Genomic DNA, 16301 nt, shown 5'->3' with positions numbered 1-16301 from the left:
AATTTTGTCGCCTATTGTTGAACTCCCATAAGAAATGCACGTGCGTTCAACAATAGGCGAAGAAAATAGCCGTTCAACATTTGGCGAATTACCCTATATAATGAGAATGAAGCGACCCATACCCTAACCATAGATTTTTTTATATCATAAACGATAAATGTATCAGCCTAACTGGGCTGATTAGCCTGTGTGTTTTTTAAAGTTTTTTTTAGAGGCACTGAAGTTACTTATTGATGCTTTACGTAAATTTTATAACAATTCATACAAAGTGCCAAGAATTCCGGACAAAAATGGTACCTTGTCCCATACGAATCGCATCGTTACACATCGTTGATGTTCTGAATTGAATCCTAATGTAAACGAAATAAGTATTGTTCGAAAGTTTTGTCCATGTACTGAATGAATTTAGACCAAACTATTTTGAAATATCAAAAATGCAGTATTTTCCAGCGAAAATACTAACATATTGACCCCATGCCACGACTTTATCTTAACACCCTCAACCCCCTCTTTTCTCGGTTCGAGCATTGCAGGATGGGCTCGCCGTTGACCCAGCCAGAGCCACCCTTTCCCGCGCTTGTTGGTATCTAACACATGAATAAATAGTTACACACCATTCCGAGAGCAATGTGAGAGATTTTTTTTCGGTTGTTTGTTTGATGGCTCTGAAAAAATGTTCGTTACCGATCAAAAGACAGCTGTAGCAGCGCCGCCGCGTACTGATGCCGGTTAGACGCATTGACACTTTCGAAGCGAAGCCACCGATACGCTGGCTAATGGAGGAGCTCTATTGTAGTACGCTGTAATATATAACTAAATCTCAAACCGAACGCATCTTTCAGTCATTATTTGGTCGCGGTGCGCGTGCTGTAAAATGCTGACCGAACGGGTGCTCGGTTTCGTTGTGCTATTTGTGCTGATATCGGTGGCCAGTGTCAGTGATGGTGCCAGGATATTGGCAATTTTTCCGGCCCCTGCCAAAAGCCACCAGATTGTGTTCCGATCATTGGTCCAAGGACTTCTGGAGAGGGGCCATTCCATCACCATGATGACGCCGGATCCGTTCGAAACGGACAATCCGAACATTACGCAAATCAACTGGCACTATGCGCACAAGATAGTGGAAGAAAATTTTGATGTAGCGAAGATGCGACAGCAGAACTGTAACTCTTTGGACATTGCTGCGGGGCTGTTGGAAGTGACAAAAAGATTTATCGAAGCGGAGCTGGCCCATCCGGAAGTGCAAGCTCTTATCAGAAATGCTAACGATGAGCAATTTGATGTGCTGCTGGTGGAGTACTTCCAGATGACACCATTCTATGCATTTGCTGAGCTATTCAACGTGCCCATGATTGGAGTCACATCAATCGATTCCATTTCGATGGCTCATCAGGTGATCGGAAATGTGATGAATGTGGTTGCCCATCCAGAGATGAACCACAAATTTTCAATGAATCCAAACTTCCTTGAACGGGTAGAAGCAGTTGTGACTAAAATGTTCATCGATTACTATTTAATACCGAAGGAGTTCGAGAAGTACGATCAAATAATTGAGCAAAATTTCGGAGGCAACATCTCCAAATCAATCGATCTGATGCAACGAGTAGACTTCTTGATGACAAATGTTGATCCCACGATGGGATTCATCCGGCCGATCGTCCCGCAGGCGATACAGCTGGGATTTTTGCACGTGAAACCTCCGAAACCGTTACCCCAAGACCTGCAGCGCTACCTGGACCGATCCACCCATGGGGTGATTTATTTCAGCCTCGGCACGCTGATACGCAGTGATTCGATCAATGAAAGAAATTTGAAAATATTCGTAGACACGTTCAAATCGTTGAAGTACGATATTCTGTGGAAGTGCGACAGTGTAGTGAACCTCAACGGTACCAGCAACATAAGGATTTCGAAGTGGTTCCCACAACAAGATCTGCTCGGTAGGTTTATCGCGTGACATGCAACGGTGATGCGCATTACGTGCATGATTTTTTTTCTTCTGTGGATACATAATTCAGTGATTAACACTGTGCTTATAATTATAAAACAATTAACACGTGTGTGGGGCACGTGGTTACGTAGGGAAAGGTAGTTGACGCTGAGTGTAAAGTGAGTCAAAGTCTGCGGCGCCAAAATTCGCTCCAATTATGCAATATGAACAACCTTCTTTGGAAATGTGCTAAACAGAGTGAATCATTGTTGACTAATTCATTGAACAACATATTTAGACCAGGAAAATTAAAATATTCACAGACAATGTGAATCGATTTATCGAATAATAATTTTAAAAGTGTTACAAAACACTAAGAAGATATTTTTCCTTTCAATCGTTTTTAACGAGCTGATGACAACAGATAATGCAACAAATATCAAGTTTTAAGTTAAAAACAGGAGAACTAGTGATTGTATTTGCCTTTTTCGTACACTCAAGTGTAACGATTGTGATATATACCAATCGACTCAACTCGATGAATTTAGGTGATGTCTGGTTATATGTAAATATGTGTTCGCAACAAGTTCAACTAGAGAAATTGTGTACCATTGTTTCCCATTGAAAATGGACCAGGTTGGATTATTTAGGGGTTTTTTGCCCAAACTTTGACAACTAAGTGATTGCACTGCAGAAGATCATTGCTCCATTATTATAATTGAAGAATCGCTTGATGCGAAGTGATTTTATTCTTACTGTGGACGAGGATGCAATAAGTTCGGATCCTTAAGCATTTGGCTCATCTTGGTAGCCTGTATATATAGTAGGGTGGCTCAAAAAACACTTTTTCAAATTTTTTGATGGGCCGCCTTCTTATTCGTTTCTTTTTGATGCCCTGATGCTCTGGACAAAATTTCAGCCAAATCGGTTAACGTTTGGGCGGTGCTGAACTCGTTGGAAGTTTATATGGAAAAATGTATGCAGAATCATCGAAAAACAGTGATTTGCAGTTGGACGGTACAATTTACAATTAAGAACTATGATACTCATTAAGTTCTCGTAGAATTAAATACAGAATATTATGCTGAAAACCGCGAGAATATTAGAGTTTATTAGGCAAAGATATTAGCATTTTACTGGAGTATTATATGGGTGAATTTATTTCTTTTCAAAGGTAAAAGAAACGAAATTTGCTCGAACCCCATTACAGAGAAATGCTAATAACTTCGCTGGGCAAACACTAATCTTTTCGCGGTTTTCAGCATAACATTCTGTATTAAATTCTTCAGGATCTGAATGAGTATCATAGTTCTTCATTGTAAATTGTGCCGTCTAACTGCAAATCACTGTTTTTGGATGTTTCTGCATACTTGTTTGCATATAAACTTCCAACGAGTTTAGCACCGCCCAAACGTTGACCGAATTTGTCCAGAGCATCAGGGCATCAAATAGAACCGAATAAGAGGGCGGCCCATCGAAAAATTTCAAAAAAGTTTTTTTCATACTGATTTGAGCCACCCTAATATACAGAGCCGTAGCATGGCTTAGCGCCCTTACCTAAAAATTATATTACCTGAGAGTCCGAAAAATTGAAGAAAATCCTTTTTTGTTTTTGCCATTGAATTTAAAAAAAAGCTGGTCTAGTTCTTATTTGTTTCCTTGGAATTTATGTGCGCACTTGTATTTTTTTTGCAAACATCCTTAATCGATTTGTTCGCAATAAGTTTCATTCGACGGGGAATCCTGACATTGTTTCTTATTGAAAATTGGTCAGATCGAACAATGGATCAAAAGTGATCAAAAGCCCAAAAAACAATTTTTATTTAAAAAAAAAACGCGCTTAAAAATGTTTCAGAGAAGTTTTTTAAGTTTATTTAATTCACGTGGAGGGCACCAACATCACTAGGTGGATCAATCAGGGTTTTTTCATTCATCAACGCACGGTGTTTTTTCCTGTATAACATTATTGCTATTTGATTTTAAGAGATATCGGTTTAATTATTAGGTAGTTTCCCCAAAGGTGCGATTCAATTCAATATTTGACCAATAAAATCCGATACATTCCTCCAGATACTGAAATCTTAATGAAATAAAGATTTACTGAAGATACTTTATGTGTACCTTTTTTTTTTTTAATTGTTTAGTCATATGAATTTTATGTTTGTTTCTTATGGTTAACGAATTAACGAGATTATATTATTTCATTTCTAAGAGTCTTAATGCACAATTGACACATTCTCTGGTTTGCGACATTGTGGTTTGCTCACTTATTAAGTACAAGCGCATCAACATTTTAAAATGGCTACTCCAATGAATCACTTAATCTAACGTTTTTTATGGAAAAAAAATCAACTCCATTAAAAGCCTATCAACATACCAGAAAAGTATCTACTTAACACGCATATTCGAGAAAATGTTGCTCCATACTGCACTATGGTCCAGGATACAGATTTACGGGGAAAGATGCATTTTACGCCAAAACTAAATTTTTCAGAAAAAAGTGTTGTTCTACAAAATTGTTCGAAATAGTAAGGCCATCACTATGGTGCTATCAAAAAATAGGATGGCCCATCATATATAAAAAAATAGATTTTTTTTTTATTTCTCGGAATACTGATATCGGGACTGATTTGCGATTTGGGCGTAACTTATTTTATAAACAAACATTGCTTCATGGATTCCGGAGAATGCAAGCGTTTTCATCCTGAACTAATTCCCTTATCTGGTAGAGGAAAGCTTAATCTGTCGGATCCATACCGTGGTTTCCTCATGAAATGGTTGTTTTAGCAGGAATTCGTCTTCCAATGTTTGTTTACAAAATAAGTTACGCCCAAATCGCAAAGCGGTCCCGATATGTAATATTCTACAAAGTTGTAGCGCAGCTTATTCCAATAATTTTTGCTAAAACAGCTTTATCTGTAGCTCTTAAGTTGGCTGATTTAGAGTGATTTTACCTAATTGGAGGGTGTACCTCAAAAAACAGTATTCTTGATTAAGGGTATGCGATAACACATTTTTTCCTAACGAAACGAAACGAAAGGAAATTTAAAATGTTTATGTTGATTCGGATCGAAACGAAACGAAATATAGATTTACTTTCGAGACTTCCAAACGATACGAAATCAAGGTTCACTTATTTCGAAATTTTTCGAAACGAAACGAAATTTTATTTTTTTTCCGCGGAATTTTTATTGAATTGGTTTTACATTATGTAAGCAATTCTGATTTCACTTTTTCGAAGTCAAATAACTGTTTTGGACCAATAAAGTTATAATAACAGAAGAGGCAGTCATAAGTCGCCGCATTCTCGCCGCATGTGGTAAATCAGCGATAAGGCAATACCCCATCATTTGTGCCGCTTTCAAAGGAATTCATCGTGGAGCGTGTGCTCCAGAATCTGACCAATTTTATACCAGTTTTATATCAGTAAGCATATAAAAATAAAGAAATTGTGGGATTTTTTAAATACGGATTCAAATTTCGTTTAAAACCTTAGTTCACTTAAGAATTATGTAATTATGCTGAAGAATACTACATATATTGTCTTGTCAGCGTGGTTTTATAGTATTGAGCTTAGTCAAAATTAGAAAATGAATGCATAGATTTATTTTTTTATTTAGTGGGATACTCAATTATGTATCCCCATCTGCCAGGCGTATACGCAGATAGTGAATTGATACTACTAGACCAACATTTGAAAAGGGCGTAACAGCCAAAACTTATTTCTACTTATTCGTCCACATATATATAACATACTTTTGCTCATTAGAAGAACCCTGTGCACCTTTCTAAAATGCATAAAGATATGTATTTCAGATTGAATTTCACAGACCCATAGTCTTATATACAATCAGCTCGACGAATTGTGTGTCCTTGGCATATGAGAACAGCTGTTATGATCAGTATGAGCTGAAAGCTTTCAGCTTTCAGCAATTTTAATGATCTTCAACCCGTTCTGGTTTTTTTTTGCAAACTCTATGCGAAGATCTAGAAATGCCAACAAATCAAGCAATGTTCCTTACATATTGTGCAAATAATCAAATAGCGTAGTTTCTAATCATGATTGGCCGAGAAACAGCAAATATGTACAGCTCACCAATTAAATAATATTCTTGATAAATGAAATTAAATTATTAATTTATTAATTATCAATTAAAAAAGTTATTCTTATTGTATACTTTCTTCAGAGCTTCCAATTCATGACCAATACCTAACGATGCTCCTTACTGTCAATTTAGGATTAGGAGCGGAAAATTAGTTTAACACTCATTGTTATAAGAAACCGAGGAATGCTCTGTCCCTACGGGAAAGAAATCATTGGTTAGTTGAGATGGTGATTCATGTGAAGCCCTAAACGAGGTGGAGGAACTCTCATTGCAGTTAAATGCTCTGTGACAAGTTTGTCGGTTCATCTACCGGAGAGTGAAACACTTGAGCAGATTGTTGTGTAGGTTATGCTCACCCATAGATCCGTTTACATCTATGGCATTTGCTTGAGGCCGAACAGTGACCCTGACAAATTTGTTGCGCATTCCGACTGTGTAAATCAAATCGCCAACATAGCTACCCCATGTGACACCGTAATCGTAGTTGACGATGACCATTCTAGGCTCAAATGGTTATATGATGACGAAGTGGAAGGATACTTGCCAACCAACGCTTCTTCCGAGCAGGAGTTAACTCTAACTGAAACTTTGATTGCTAGTGGCCTGAAGCAAATCTGCAATGTATCAAATTCGAACGGAAGTCTTCCCAAGCAGCACAAGTTGGACAAAACAGGTTGCAGCAACTTGATTGTGACTAAATCTGCGCTAGGAGTCTTCCCAGATGAGTGGAAAATATCAGCAGTTACTCCAATTCATAAGGCGGGTAGCTCCCATAATGTTGAGAACTATCGTCCAATCTCGATTCTTAATTGTCTGGCCAAAACACTCGAACTGCTGATTCATGAACGTATGTATGTGGCTGCTAAACCTGTTATCTCTGAGTACCAACAAGGCTTTGTACGAAATCGCTCAACTGTAACAAACCTGATGACCTACACTAGCATGCTGAATTCTAACCTGGAGAAGAGATGTCAAGTTGACATCATTTACATCGACTTTTCGGAGACTTTCGATAAAGTTCCTCACGGATTAACTTTAAATAAATTAGAACGTTTGGGTTTTCCTGACTGGATTGTCACTTGGCTGCGTTCTTACCTGATTGGTAGGCCATCCTTCGTTAAATTAGGCACTGTCTCATCCAATACATATCCTACGCCATCCGGAGTGCCACAAGGCAGTCACCTAGGGCCGCTGATTTTCATCATTTTCGTGAACGACTTATGCTGTAAACTTCGATCTCATCGCCTCATGTACGCCGATGATTTGAAAATATTTCAAATTATTCGACCATTGACCGATTGCCTTGCGCTGCAACAAGATCTAGATGTCATAGCCAACTGGTGTTGTTTAAATGGTATGGAGATAAATGCGACGAAATGCAACTCAATAAGTTTTACCAGATGCAGAACGCAGATAAACTTTCGTTACTCGTCATGCGGAAAAGAACTGAAAAGTGTGAGCTCCATGAAAGACCTGGGAGTTACGTTTGACCGCAAGCCGAATTTTAATGAACATATTGCAACGAGTTACTGCCAAGACTTTCGCCGTACTAGGCTTCATGCGCCGGAACGCTGCAGATTTTGATGACGTTTACCCCTTAAAAAGCCTGTATTGCTGCCTCGTGCGAAGTGTACTCGAATATGCTGTGCAAATGTGGGCGCCCTATCACGAAATCCAGATGACGCGAATTGAAAGGGTCCAACGCAGTTTCGTTCGTTCATTGCCCTTAGTCGATTGCCGTAGAATAATCCTTTGAGGTTACCGCACTACGAAGAACGATGCCAACTGATTCGACTTGAAACCCTTCAACAACGATGTGGAGATTTGCAGAGGGTTTTTGCATTTGACATTATAAACAACCACGTGGACTGTCCTGAGCTCTTGCAGCAAGTTAAATTTCATGTTTCGCCAATGTCAGCTCTTCCAGCCTGTCTGACACTTCACAATGTTTGGGCAAAATCATCCGCTTGGACGTTGCTTCAACCTCCTCAACGACAATGATTGGTTCGATTTTAATTGTAGCAGAACGATATTCAAAACTAGATTAAGGCCAATTTTTAGTTAGTATATAAGTTTTAAACCAGTCTGCACAGTTAATACTGAAGATAAAGATAAATAAATAAATAACTATTTATTGTAAACGAAGTTATTTTGAAAACAAGAAGACGAAAACTGTGTTATAAATCAATCTAACGCATGACCAATGTGCTTCGTTTAATAAACTTTTACAACACTATCGATTCCGCATTAAATAATGTTGTGCTCTTCGATGCAGACTTTAGTTTTATCACTTCGCGTTCTCCAACACTATCTGGCATGATAAGCATCAACACGATCGATTGCACACTAGTTAAACAAATTTCTGCTACTCGAGGGAGATTTTTTTCTCTTCGCGTTCTCCCGGACTAGCTGCCGTCCCACGATCGATTCCCCATTCATATTGTGCAAATAGTAAAAAAATATCACCAAATTTAAATTTGAATCAGTATTCCACTGAAGACGTTTTATAGAAGAAAACTGCATACGTATTTGTCAACTGAGAATGGGGTTATGTACTAAGCGTTAATAGACAAATTTGTATAATCTAAAGTTTTGAAAACACTTTTAAGATTTTGTTCAGCGGCACATATTTTTGATAATATGAAGTCTGGTTTAAGTTTAAATTTGTTTCGAAATTCCGCGGAATTCCGTAAAATTTCGTTAGAAGCTAGTTTTTTCTAGCGAAATTTTTGCAATTTTTCGAAACGAAACGAAATCAAGAAATCAGATTTCGCCATGCTCAAATTCCGCGAAATTCCGCGGAATTTCGTTTCGAACCACCTGAAACGAAATTTTTCGAAATACCGCATATGCTTATTCTTGATCTTAGATTTCTTGAAAAAGTCGTCTTCGGGTGACTTTTAGAGCTAAAATAATGCAACTTTTGATGAGTAAATATGCTTAATATCTTTTTCCGAACAAAAGTTATAATCGTTTTTCTGTCAAAATTACATTTTTTTTCATAAGTTGATCTCTCCGGTTAGGGCAGACCAAAAAATATGTTTACATGACATTTATTATGTCAAAAAATTGGAGATAGGGGAAATGACGGCTTTGGCAGGTTTTGTTCTGTTCGCGGAGACGAGCCAGCCTCGGGCTGAAAGTCTCCTTAATAAAGTCACAAAAAAAAAAAAAAAAAAGGTTTTGTTCTATTATTGGCAGGGGGGTTTTTGTCGATCGAATTTTATGAAATTTGGCCACAATATTCTTTGATATGCAAAGAATGTTTGGGCCAAATTTGAGCATAATCAGTCAGAAAAAAACCCCTGCCAATAATAAAACAAAACCTGCCAAAGCCGTCATTACCCCTACTATTTTTATATCTCAAGTTTTACCAATTTTACTAAAATCATGTTTTTTCAAGGAAATTGATATAACTCGACAACGGAAGAAGATACAGACGATGTTATTATAGCAGAGCAAAACACGCGTTTTGAAAAGTGACTTCAGAAGGTGACATTCGTGAAAAGTGAAAAATAAAAAATCTACTGCTTTAGCACTTTTTATAAGTTTTATCATTATCACCGTATTGCAAGATTAACGAAAAAACATGCATTTTCGGCCTAAATTATAATTTAAGAAAAAAAACTTGTTCTACAAAGTTGTTCTGGATACTTATTATAGAGCTATCAAAAATAGGGCTGACCATTTTATAAAAATGTAAAAAGATATTTTTTTTGTTTTGCGGAATATTGACATAAAATGTTTTACAAAATTGTAGCGCGGCTTTTTCCAATTAACTTTATAAACTTTTTTCATGTAGCTCTTAACTGCCCATGATCGCATATTTGTAACATTTGCATTTTTGTCAATTTTGAGATAAGCTCATGAATCATCTCCAAATTGCTAGTTCTTCCAGCTGACCAGGTGAAATAAGAAAGTTTGTTCCGAAAAACTCGAAAAAACTACCAAGTTGTTTTGTAACATTAAGCAAAGTGACCGCATAACCGTAACACTGGAAAACTTTATTGCCGGTACGCCATGCGCTGTGTACAAAAAATTTCGATAATAGATGGCTTTCAAATACTAAGTAATGGAAATGTTTCTACCGAAGATTCCAACTAGATAATATTTTTGTGCAATTTTTGGGAATTTTTAGAAAATCTTTGAAATTTGATAAGAAAATTATTTTGAGCTTTTTAGTGGAATGTTTTCACCTGTCATAAGACGAGTTTATACAATCCCATTGAATTCCACCACTTAATTGTATCTTGACAGATACGTATTTCGACCTCAACAGTAAGGCCGTCTTCAGTGTCTCGTACTTGACTCGACTTGAAGAAAATGATCGCAGCTTACACTATTTATACTATGCGTAGGTATAATAATTTATCTAGGTACTTATCTTACTACTTGAAATTTGTATACTTATGCATATTACAAACTTCATCGTTCCATTTCTCCCATGCCTACTTTTGTCGATTGTTACAAATATGCGATCATAGGCAGTTAAGCTCACTTGTTTAAAGCAATTTTACTTACCAGAATTAGGGTGGCCTTCAAAAAACATGATTTATGATCTGCTCATTTAAATTTTTTTTCACGAATGACATCTTCTGAAGACTTTTGATGCTTTTCAAAACGCGTGTTTTGCTATAATAACATCGTCTGTATCTTCTTCAGTTGTCGAGTTATATCAATTTCCTTGAAAAAAACATGATTTTAGTAAAATTGGTAAAACTTGAGATGTAAAAATAATATATCTTCAATTTTTTGACATGGTAAAAAATATGAATTGATCTTTCAAATGCTGTGTGAACATATGTTTTTGCTCTGCCCCAACAAGAGATATCGACTTATGAAAAAAATGTAATTTTGACAAAAAAACAATTATAACTTTTGCTCTTTGTGTTTTCGAGATTCAATTAATTTTATGAAAACGTTTATTAACTTTATTAAAATGCTGCGGCAAACGTTTATGGTATCTATGGTCTGGATAAATAATGTCCGTAAAGTATGTTTTCCATAGTTTTCATGAGCATTTAAATACATATTTTTGCATAGAAGGGACTACGAGCGACAAACGGTTTTATCGAAATTAAACAATACATGCCTTAATATTATTATGCGGTTGGTTTTGCTCGCATAAATGTGGAGAGTTTCTGCAACTTTGGGAATTAAACGGATTTTTTTAACCAAAAATTGAAAAAAGGTATTTTTGTTTCTGTTTTTGGGAGAAGTAATCCAAAACTGAAAAGTGGATCAAAAATTGATTTTCGGGGCAAATCAATTTTGACACCGTTTTAACCTGAATGGAAACAGCGGCATATGAATGTTTGTAATATGTACTATACGATAATATGATTTCGTGTGCCAAGCACCATTGGGGCATTGATCGATTCTGTTCGTCGATGAGTACTGCAATGCAATGAATTAGGGCTGTTTGTCGTATATTTTATGGTTCGGGATGATAGGGGATGGTTTGATCATGCACCAGAAACAACAATCACGGTTGTCAGTCCTAATTAAGTTGAGTTAATTACCTTAAAAAATCACTTAATTAAAGTAAAGGAAGAAAAAGTATTTTACCGAAACAAAAAGTTACGCCCTTATGAAGCAAATCGCAAGATATTTTTGTCATATCATCTGTATTTAGTATGTTCTGTCGTTTCATTATATATTCATCACCATATGAATTTGACGTCACATGATCCGTAGAACAGTGCGGACAAACCAAATCAAAAAAGTACCTTTTTATTGTGGCTGATAGCTGTACTAGAAATATACCTTTCCTTAAAAATAAATAAATGGTGCAATTTTTGTTCGTCAGAAATTGTGGGAACTGGTCGTTTATCCCTGAAAAATGTATCAGGCATCTATAATTTAAAACCGATTGCAGCTAATTACTTCTATGTTTTTTGGTAGCCATCAAGTAGAGAATACATTCGATACCTAATATGTTATACATGGTTGGAATTCATTAATTTCTCTTTCAAGTTAGGTTGGAAAGTTGGATCCAACTTTTGGTGAATCGGCTGAACAAACAAATCAATGAGCCGAAAGTTATTTATTCGAAATGCCGTTTGGCCGAAACATAAGACCGGAATGGTCGTTTGTCTGAAAATGCCGATTGACCAAACAAGTTATTTGATCGAAAGAGTCTTTTGGTAGAAAATGTCGCGTGGCTGATAGTGAATAAAAAGTGTAACTCCCAAAGACAAACGAGAAATGAGAAGCGAAAAGTGAGACGTCCCCCTTCTCCGTCCTCATTTTTCATTTCTCACTTTGCAAAGGTAACACCCATAAGTTACGTAACGATAAAAGGGGGAATGAGAGTTGCCTGAAGTGTGACGACTCAAACAAAATATTCGCGTTGCGTAATTATTGGATCTTCCCAAAGTGTAGAAAGTGAGATGTGAGAAATGAATAAGTGTAACCTCTAACCTTTCGCTTCTCATTTTTTACTTTTCATAAGAAATGAGAAATTAAAAATGGGATGTTCCATTTATTTGGTTTGGTTTGATTTGGTTTGTATCCTATTTCACACTTCTTCACTTATTTATCACTTTTTACTGCTCTCTTGTTACTTTTAACTTCTCATTTCTCATTTGTGTCTTCTTACTTATCACTGTTCATTCTCCCTTTTCATATTTTTGGCTGTGACTGGCCTTTCTGCATTTTCGGCCAAATTTCCTGTGCGGTCAAATGCCCAGTTCCTTAAACAAAATTTTCGGCTGTAAGTCCTGTCTGGCAAAATTACATTTGAGGTGATATGACCGGTTCGGCCCAATGACGTTTTCAGCCGTATGACTAATAGCACCATGAAGCCAGTTCGACTAAATTACATGTTCCGCTAAATGGCTTCATCGGTCAAACGTCTGATGATGACGACGTGAACGACTCTAAGAATTCAAACGTCTGGAATAAAGACAAATATTAATTAAGTTTATGGTCTAATAACCATTTCGATCAAATGGAGCTTGGCTAGATAACTTTTCGCCTAACTCATAGTTTCCCAAAGTGGTGGGTTACGACCCCCAACCTGTAAAATTCGCGACCCACCAACTTTGGGAAGCAACGGTCTAACGTGTTATTCGACCAAGTAGCATGCGGTCAAATGACTTTTATTAGCCAAATGACTTCCGCTCAAATGTTCTAAAAATTTAAAATTTATTCTTCGCTTACTTCGGGGATTCAGAAGCAATCTGTTCTACAAAGTAGATAATTTCAAAATTCATAAAAAACTCTTGAACTGTAAATTTTAAAATGAGAATGATGAAATGAAAATTCGAGCATTCTTGATTTTTCATCAGTTCAATCATCTCAATGCCAATAGAATTAAGAATCTTCGACCAACAACGAAGAATGAAAGCTCTGGGAATCTGTAGAAATCATTGTCCCGGAAATTTACGAATGTTTAGTAGAATAACATTTCATGAGGTTTAGAAATCCTGAGAAATCCTGAGAATTTCTGCCATCTTTCTATATAATAAAAATGAGTTGAGATTTCCTTCCTGACGATTTAACTCGCGAACGGGTTGACCGATTTGCAAGATATTTTCCCTGATCGATTCGTTTTGGGATCCGCAAGGTTTGTATTTAAAAAAAAGTTGGTAAATTTGACGGAGAAATGTAAAAAAACATTAGAATACAATTTAGGGTCAGTTGTTGAGGAAAACAAAACAAACGCACGGAAATTGATCTAGAGTGCGGTGCTGCAAATAGTACATTGTGATTCGCTAATTCGCTAAACAGGTTAAGATTTTGCATCAAAATTGGTAAAGTATCAATAAAATACCTTATCTTTTCATCTGCTTTGCACCAATAGTTGCGGTAGTGTTCCTATAGTTGCGAGTCCCATATGAAAACAATGGGATTCGCAACTATAGGAACACGAATTAAAAAATACCGCAACTATTGGAACACTGCACCAATAATTGGAGGTACCATTTTAGGTAACAATGATGTATGCTACTGCAATCAGAACCCCTTTCGCATCAAATGTAATTAATAATCTTCCATGTGCACCCTTGAGGTAAGTGAAATAAAGTATGGGCTTGGTGTGAACCAACAAATAGTGGTGGAACATGCTTAGTTCCTCCACTATTGGGTCTTTTACCCTAGTACATTGTGACATTTGCAACACACGGGCAAAGCTGGGTTTCTTACGCTAGTCTACAATAAATGATTTATTATTGCTGTAGACATTTTTTTTTGACAACAACATTTTGCTCACAGCTGATATGAGGCCTAAACGGATCTAAAGAAAATTTATAAAACCTTCGTTTATTTTTAAACCTTAGGAATTGAAAATCTGAAAAATGACTACGTGGTTTCTGGACCGCCCCAAATAGTTGTTGACCCTTTAAGACCCAACATTTTTGTTTATGTTTTGAATTTTGTTTTCCAGTTTATTTATCAATTGAATAGGATTGATGGTCATATGGCTACCGTTTCTGCTTCTTTCGCTGGTCGTTGGTTCAATCACAGACCCGTACCATTCACCAACTTTGATTCTTTCTCTATGCTTCTTATGTTCTAACAATCGCTAGAACTGGGAATTAGGTCCATTCCATTTTCACCTTCTACCCATTACCTTCAACTCAACTATTGCGGCCTTCTGTTAGAATTGAAAATGAACGGAAAAGCTCCTGTCCTTCACCCCAATACGCTTGAGTCGCTTTTTACGCGAGACGTCTTCTACACGACTTTAAGAATTCACGCGGTTTTCGAGATTAACGCGTAGTCAAAAAAAATCATCAATTTCTCAATGTTTTTTTCCCAAATGAGTAGAAACTTGACATTTAATGTTTAACTCCTCCTGAACAAGAAATAAATTTTATATGAACCATTCGTCATCTTCTTCTCCTTCTTTTTCTTATTATTGCGTTCACAGTTGAGACAACGCTCAACATTTGGTTTGTATATGATTCATTAGTGCTTACTTTATACTTACCTTCAAATGGGGGTGTTTTTGGTGCGAATTTCTGCGCAGGTTTAGTAATTTTTAGCACGGAAAAATGCCATTTGTTACCCATACAGAAAAGTTAACAGTTATGCTTCTAGCAAAACATGTATTTTTTTCATAGTGATCAAAATTGTAGAACATTTGAATATTGTGGCAAATCGAAAGAAAAAGTTATTTGAAGAAAAGTGTTTTTTAGTGTGTTTTTATTGAAAAATCAGTTTTGACCTTTAAAATTCAGAGATAGACATATAGTGTCTTCAGAAAAGTTTTTCCTTATGACTTTTTCCACACATTGTCGAAAAGAGTGATTTTTAAAAATTAATATAAAAAAAAAATTTTGATTCCCACTTCTAGGTGAATTAATCACAGGAAAGAAACAGCCTAAAAAATCAAGAATAATTAGTGGAATCACCTTGCTGAAGACCTTATAGATTTGAAATGCTTTTAATAAGCCAAAATATTTTCGATCACGTTTTTCCTTGAAAGGAAACAGTCAGTGTGCTGGGGTTGCTTGGACTGTAATCGTGATGCCATGCTCATTTGGTTTTATACTGTTTTGATGTTTAGCTTGTAAATGTTCAATGGTATTTTTTCTTCCATTCCACTATACTTATTTCATTCGGGAAAGAAAAAAATCGACACTTCTGCAAAGATCAATCTGGGTTACTGAGTTTCGGGATTGGCTCGAGAAATCAGATGCAAATCCTGGAGATTTAACAGATTTTATAAGTGTAGTCCATAAAACTATGCATATGTCAAACAGGAGACACTGAGGACGACTTTACCGTTAAGGCCAAAACACATATCTGTGGGGTAACAATCAAGTTCAAACATTATATGGGATTGTACTAACTTGTCTAATGACAAATGAAGTTCAGTCCACTATAACTGCAAATATGACGTATCACCAGATCATTTGAACCTAATTTTTATTTTTTTATTTCTTTATTACTTCACTTCAGAACTAACATTATACAGGAAATCGGCAGATTGAAAAAGTGTGGCCTATCCGGTTAACACTATTAGCTACTTTCTCTCTACTGACGAAATCGATAATATTGTGAGCCGACAAAGGCACTACCGAAAATTCATGTGTGATCAACAAATATTGATTTTTTTCTATATTCCGCAACTTGTTTACTTGTGTGGCAAGAATAAATAAAACTACTAGTTTTCTGATCTTGACCACATTTGGACAGCGTATCCAGTATGTGCTACAAAGAACTCGAATATATTAACGGTCTGCCTTACTGTATGTTAATGTTACCCACCACAGAAATCCATCAATTTTTTTTTTGATAACCTGTCTGGATTATCT

At 36.4% G+C, this 16301-nt stretch overlaps 1 protein-coding gene across 1 annotated transcript in view; it reads left to right on the top strand.

Annotated features, from left to right (window-relative positions):
- The first annotated feature begins 745 nt into the window (after window positions 1–745).
- LOC134213193 (UDP-glucosyltransferase 2-like) overlaps window positions 746–16301 on the top strand; it is a 28492-nt gene continuing 12936 nt past the window's right edge. Inside the window, exon 1 of the mRNA XM_062691903.1 lies at window positions 746–1940. Coding sequence (XP_062547887.1) covers window positions 875–1940 — 1066 coding nt within the window. The 5' untranslated portion in view covers window positions 746–874. The remainder of the gene's footprint in view (window positions 1941–16301) is intronic.

Source organism: Armigeres subalbatus, chromosome 2 (assembly GCF_024139115.2).
Source record: "Armigeres subalbatus isolate Guangzhou_Male chromosome 2, GZ_Asu_2, whole genome shotgun sequence".
NCBI classification, from domain to species: Eukaryota; Metazoa; Arthropoda; class Insecta; order Diptera; family Culicidae; genus Armigeres; species Armigeres subalbatus.
Note: the sequence above shows the minus strand (reverse complement) of the source record. Positions and strands in the feature narration are given on the sequence as shown.